The sequence below is a fragment of the Pezoporus wallicus genome, unplaced genomic scaffold, assembly GCF_028554395.1.
Source record: "Pezoporus wallicus isolate ANWC-B61680 ecotype Strahan unplaced genomic scaffold, APGP_CSIRO_Pwel_v1 contig_2132, whole genome shotgun sequence".
NCBI lineage: Eukaryota > Metazoa > Chordata > Aves > Psittaciformes > Psittacidae > Pezoporus > Pezoporus wallicus.
The window spans coordinates 1,341,830-1,347,092 of NW_026637551.1; the positions used below are offsets into that span (position 1 = coordinate 1,341,830).

The window sequence follows — 5,263 nt, forward strand, 5'->3', positions numbered from 1 at the left end:
ACTACCTCTTCTCACCTACTTTTAAGCTGTGCAAATTCACACTAAGAATCTGGTCCTGCAAACTCCTTATATGAATATGTTTCTTTAACTGCAATAATACTTCAGCACACAGAAGGCGCTTTAAAATTTAGGCTGAATACTGTGTAGTCCACAGGATAGCTTCAGTTGTGCCATCCTTATGTGCAAAAGTCACAGTTCAGTCAGCCATGTCAAAATTACAAGACTGGCAGATTTTTCTTTTTAATTGACTTGTCATCTTACAGGGAGTGTATGTAGGTCCTACGTTCAAGTGGTTCCCTGCAAGTATCAAACCTAAAGCATATATGCATTTCAGAAAAAAAGAAAATGCAGGCAAGCATTCTTATATATTCACGCAGCTTTAAAACGTCAGTGGTTAGAAGGCTCAGAAGATTTAGCTTTTTCAGATTAAAAAAAATAAAATTGGGAATAAAAGAGAAAAAAGTTGGGAACTTTGATGCCTTGTGTGCTTTTATTCCTTAGGCACGATTAAAAATGAACACTTATAATCACAATGACTCACAAAGTTTTAGTAAGGTGCTGAGATTTGGACCTCATGGTAAGGCAGGAAGCTGTTTCTTTCCACTTCCGTACAGTGTGCTTTAACAAAGCAGTAATTGTTAAGGTTGAATGTGCAATTGGTGAGGAGGAATCTACTGGAAAAAGCATGAATTTTAAAGAATTACTTTCTTCTCTGAAACCATACAGTTGCTAGCTGGTGCTACTTTGCCTGTTAGAAAAGCTTTTCTTTGGTCATAACATGAGCCCATTCATGCTTAATGCAGCCTAACCTGGGAAGGTGGATTTCTGAATCTGAGTGCTAATTCACTGCACTAGCATCCCAAGGATATCGATCAGCATTATAAAGCTATATTAAGTTAAAATAAGTGTGTCCTTTATTGCATTCAATACAGGGATGATAAGGCCTTGACTGCTTGTTATGTGGAATTACATCATATATGATGCCACAACATGCAAACAGCCATACAAAATTCGCACATCAGTCCTTAGCATAAAAGGATCAAGAGAAGGCTTTGTTCAGTTTTAGTATACAATTTTTATTATTTAGAACCAGGTTTATGTATAATGTAGGATAATCGTATACTAATCTTGAGTTCGCTGACTGCAACTGACCTGCAGAAGCAAACAGCTATTGCAGCAGTTCAGATCCAGTAGCAGAATATCATTCAGGTGCAATTTTCAGTAAATATTAAATGGGACTTGCGCTCCAAAGCCATGCTGAATGTATTTTTTGACAGGCTATGAAGACACTTCTGATCACAGAGCAGTTCATATACAAGGAATCATTTACCCAAACCTTGGCTTGGCCAGCTATTTCAATACTGATTTCCAGTGTCCCAAAAAAGAGCTGTGGATAGTTCAACAACAGAGGCTCAGGTCTGAGAGTTTGGCAATAGCAGTGGAGCAGATTTCCAGAGAACTGAATGAACTTGGTTAGAAATAGGCTGAAGCCTAGTTGCTGGAAGCTGATCACTGCCTGGTGTGCCAGGTTTGTGAGACAAATTAAGGGAGAAGCAGCTGGAGGGAGCAGGGAAGCCAGAAGTTCAGCTAAAAAAAGCCATGCATAGCAAATGCAGGCACATAGAAGGAGAGTAAGTGGTTTCTATGGCAAAAGAGCCTTTGCAACCACTATCCTAGTGTGTAATTTGTGAAGTATATTAGATTTCACTGGGAACTGGACCCCAGCTACAAGCTGTCAGAATGACCTTAACTAATCACAGCCTTCTATCTGCCTTATGCACATTTATATTTTATATTCTTCAGGCACTATCTTGATTGAAAGTAGACCTGTTTTTGCAAGGAAAAAACTAAAGCCTTATCAGTGTTGCCAATAAACCTGTGTTGGCAGTCTCTGCAAGCAAAGGGAATGTAAACCAGCTAATACATCTGGGTTTTGCACAGATAAATCTTGCTAGTTCTTCAGCTATTGTTTACTGGCATCCTAGAAACAGTGATAAGAAGGGTGGAAAATTTTTTAAAGGTTTCCCTTGTTAAAGTAAGAACTGTACACATAAGCCCAGTAATCTCATCTCCGTTTCTTTAACAACTGCAAGGAAACATCTGTTACATGTTAGGTAAATTTATTGTTGAAGCAGAGAAGCAGTTCAGGCAGTTTAATATTTTTGTGTATCAGTGTGATGAAAGCTTTAGTTTTGTTGTTGGGTTTGCGTTTTTTTTCTTCATTTACAAATTCTTATGATCAAGTTGTTAAGAGGTACTTTGCACAGATTAATAGTGCTGATGTACATTTGCATGCAAGTCTGATTGTAGACATCCAGTTGCAGAGCCTTTAATCTTCTGACTCTCACATTTACACTCTTCCACAATCATGACTTCTTTGACCACTGGAACAGAACCAGTGCAGTTGAGATCCAGGCGCTTCATGGAGAACTTGCTGGGCAAGCAATGAGAACAAAATGTATAAAGATGATCTTCTGAACCAGGAACATGGAAGGAACTACATTTTCCAAAGCACAGATTATTCTGCACGATCACCTTCTCACAGCTGTCATGAGTAACACCCTGAAACAGAAAGCAGTTTTAAGTTTCTGGTACATGGGCTTTGCTAGTAGGCATGAAGGCAAAACTCTCCCCTCATATCACCTCCCCACACCCTCTAAACACTATATTTTTCTTCTCAGAACACTTACTTTAAATTTGTTTATTTGTTTCTGTCAAGCAAGCAGCAAAACATAAGAGCTTTTAAAAAGAAATTATAGCCCTCCTATGAGCAGTTCTTAGATTGAACAACAAAGTCAAAGTCAGTTTCAGTCAGAGCCTTTGTGAGGTTATGGAGGAAATTCTGTTAGTCATATTTTCCTTTTAACTATTCCTTGAGTTCTACATTTCTGACATGGTTAAGCAGTCTTACCCGCATAGTAGGACTTAAAATAAAATTTTGGCTCAATCTTCTTTTGTATGAACCACAAGCTAGACTCAGCTGTAATCATGAAGATTTGTCTTCAAATCTTGTGGAAGAGACAATGTTCTTTAGCAGTATTTGGGTTTTATTTTAATGAAAATCTTGAAAGTGCAATAGAAGTTCTGTAATCTCTTGCTTTGCAAGAATAACAGTGCCTTGTATCAGGAGGGCCTACATCAACTCTCAAGCCTTAAAAAGCTAGACTGAAGTGAGCCCTTTTATACTGGCATAACTGCATCTGTCCTGGAGAAATCTTGCCATGTTACATGACAGAAGTAAAATAGTACAGGTTTCCAGGCCACATCTATATTTAATAATTTACATTTATATTTTGTCAGCTAGTGAACTAAATTTACTGAGGGATGTGAAAAAAACATAGTCCTTGATGGACTGTGAGTACAGAAACACTGAGAATAGACATTTCCTTACAAGTAATGCAGCTCTTATATCTATACTGTTTGCTTGTCTTTGTGTTGCAATATGACAGAATGGCTTCATCTGTGCATGAGACAATTACCAGTTCTCTAGCATCCTTAGCAGAGAACTAGATGTATGCATCAGTCTTCCAATTAATCCACCAGAAAGAAATCCTTGCTTAGGTCTAGGCAAACAGCTTCTCCTGTAAATACTTGCCCTGGAACTCTGTGTATTTGAATATGTGTATCTGAAGATACTTATTTTTATATAGGTAATTAATGTATAAAAGCTGTTTAGATATGTATTCATTGAATAGGTAATTACTAACCACTGCCCTGCTTGCTCAGACTGGGTCAGAACATCTTTTCATAAGAATAACTGAAAATTTAATGTGTGGCTTTCCAGTGCTGCAATTTAGCAATTTGCCTCATCATACTAAAGCTTTTCCAGACTTTTTCAGAAGTGTTTTTCAGTCACTTATTGTGTGTGAATGTTCTAAAGCAGCCCCATGACTTAGCAAATGAAATAACCCATGAATCTTTAGTCTCTGATTACAAGGGGCAGGGAAAAGGACAAGTTTATTGATCTTGGACACCTGATCTTACCTGGGAAAAAGGCAGCGTTCTGCAGTTTTGTTGGTGCATTTCATTGGTCTTGATTGGCAGGACAACCTCTTCAGATGCTGAATTTTTCTTTAACATGAAGTGATCCCAGAATTTCTTGGCATCTCTTCTATAGGAAGGTTCAACCTCCCTTTTGCTGGAAAAGGGGGATGGAGAGGTGTTTTCCAGAGAAGAGATCTCTCTGGGTGCTGCCCAGGTTCTCAGGCCTTGTTCTACATGGAGTTTTGTATCAGGAAGGATGAATCTGGACATTTTTTTCTCCTTTTGCTTCTCACTTTTAAATGCCATCTGTGGAATTGCTACAAAAAAGCTTGGTTCTCCCAGGGTTTCCTCAACACCTACTGGGTTTTCTCCTGCCAGCTCACGAAAATTCTGACTTTCAAGCAGTTTTTTGTCCAGATAGAGGAGGTGCTGAAATGTCCTTCTGCTTTGCTTTTGTGGTGAATCTCCATCTGGCTCTGTGGCTCCAAGACATGAGAGCACTAACAGCTGAAAGAGAAGCAGTGACATGACCCCGTAAAGTGCAAGCCTGGAGACCTGCTACTATTAGAGTGTGCTAGCTTTATACAAGAGCCTGGTGTCAATTTATGGATGCCGTCTGAGTGCAGAGGAGGGGAGTGCTCAGGGGAGACCTGGTGTGGCTAATTGCATTCATTTACTGTAGATTACAATTATGATAGGGGAGCTTGTGCTAATGAAACTCTGCTTTCAATCTGGATTATGTGTATTAGAAGTTCCTATCTAAAATCCTGTAACCCAGGATGGCGTGAGGGACAGAAGGAGTCAACAGGAGAAAATGTTTGGATAAGCTGTCTAGTTTAGGCCTAGGAATTAAGGAAACATTTGAGGTTGTGTATTAGCATGTTCAGTGTGGTCTTCATTGTTTATTTTGACTTTCCATTCCACAAAGCTAGAGACTGTCAAAACTGGGACTGTTATTTCATCACAACAGGAAAAGGCAAGCTGATAAAACTTTGTTAAAACAGAAAGCTGGATCTGGAGACATCAAATCAGACTGTGTTTTCAAAAGCTGAGTCTAATTCACCTCTGACCCAAGGCCTGCAGCAGCACTACCGCAAACTGGCAGACTGGTACTCCCACACCCGCAGGAATCTGGCCCTTGTTTCACTTCCTTCGCAGCAGGTTTGCAGCTGCTCTATTGCAGGCGTAACACTAACCCAGAATAAAAGGTCCTGGGGTGAATAAACACTGCACCCCATATTCTCAAAGATTAGTTAGCACTGCTACATCTCTTTTGGGT

General features: G+C 39.4%; 1 protein-coding gene across 1 annotated transcript; it reads right to left on the bottom strand.

Annotated features, from left to right (window-relative positions):
* Positions 1-1,061: 1,061 nt before the first annotated feature.
* On the bottom strand, positions 1,062-5,263 carry CER1 (cerberus 1, DAN family BMP antagonist). The gene is made up of 2 exons (XM_057406281.1): positions 3,985-5,263; positions 1,062-2,562 (listed from the first exon to the last, which is right to left on the bottom strand). Exons 1-2 carry the CDS (start codon positions 4,510-4,512, stop codon positions 2,269-2,271), a joined length of 822 nt encoding a protein of 273 aa, XP_057262264.1. The 5' UTR covers positions 4,513-5,263; the 3' UTR covers positions 1,062-2,268.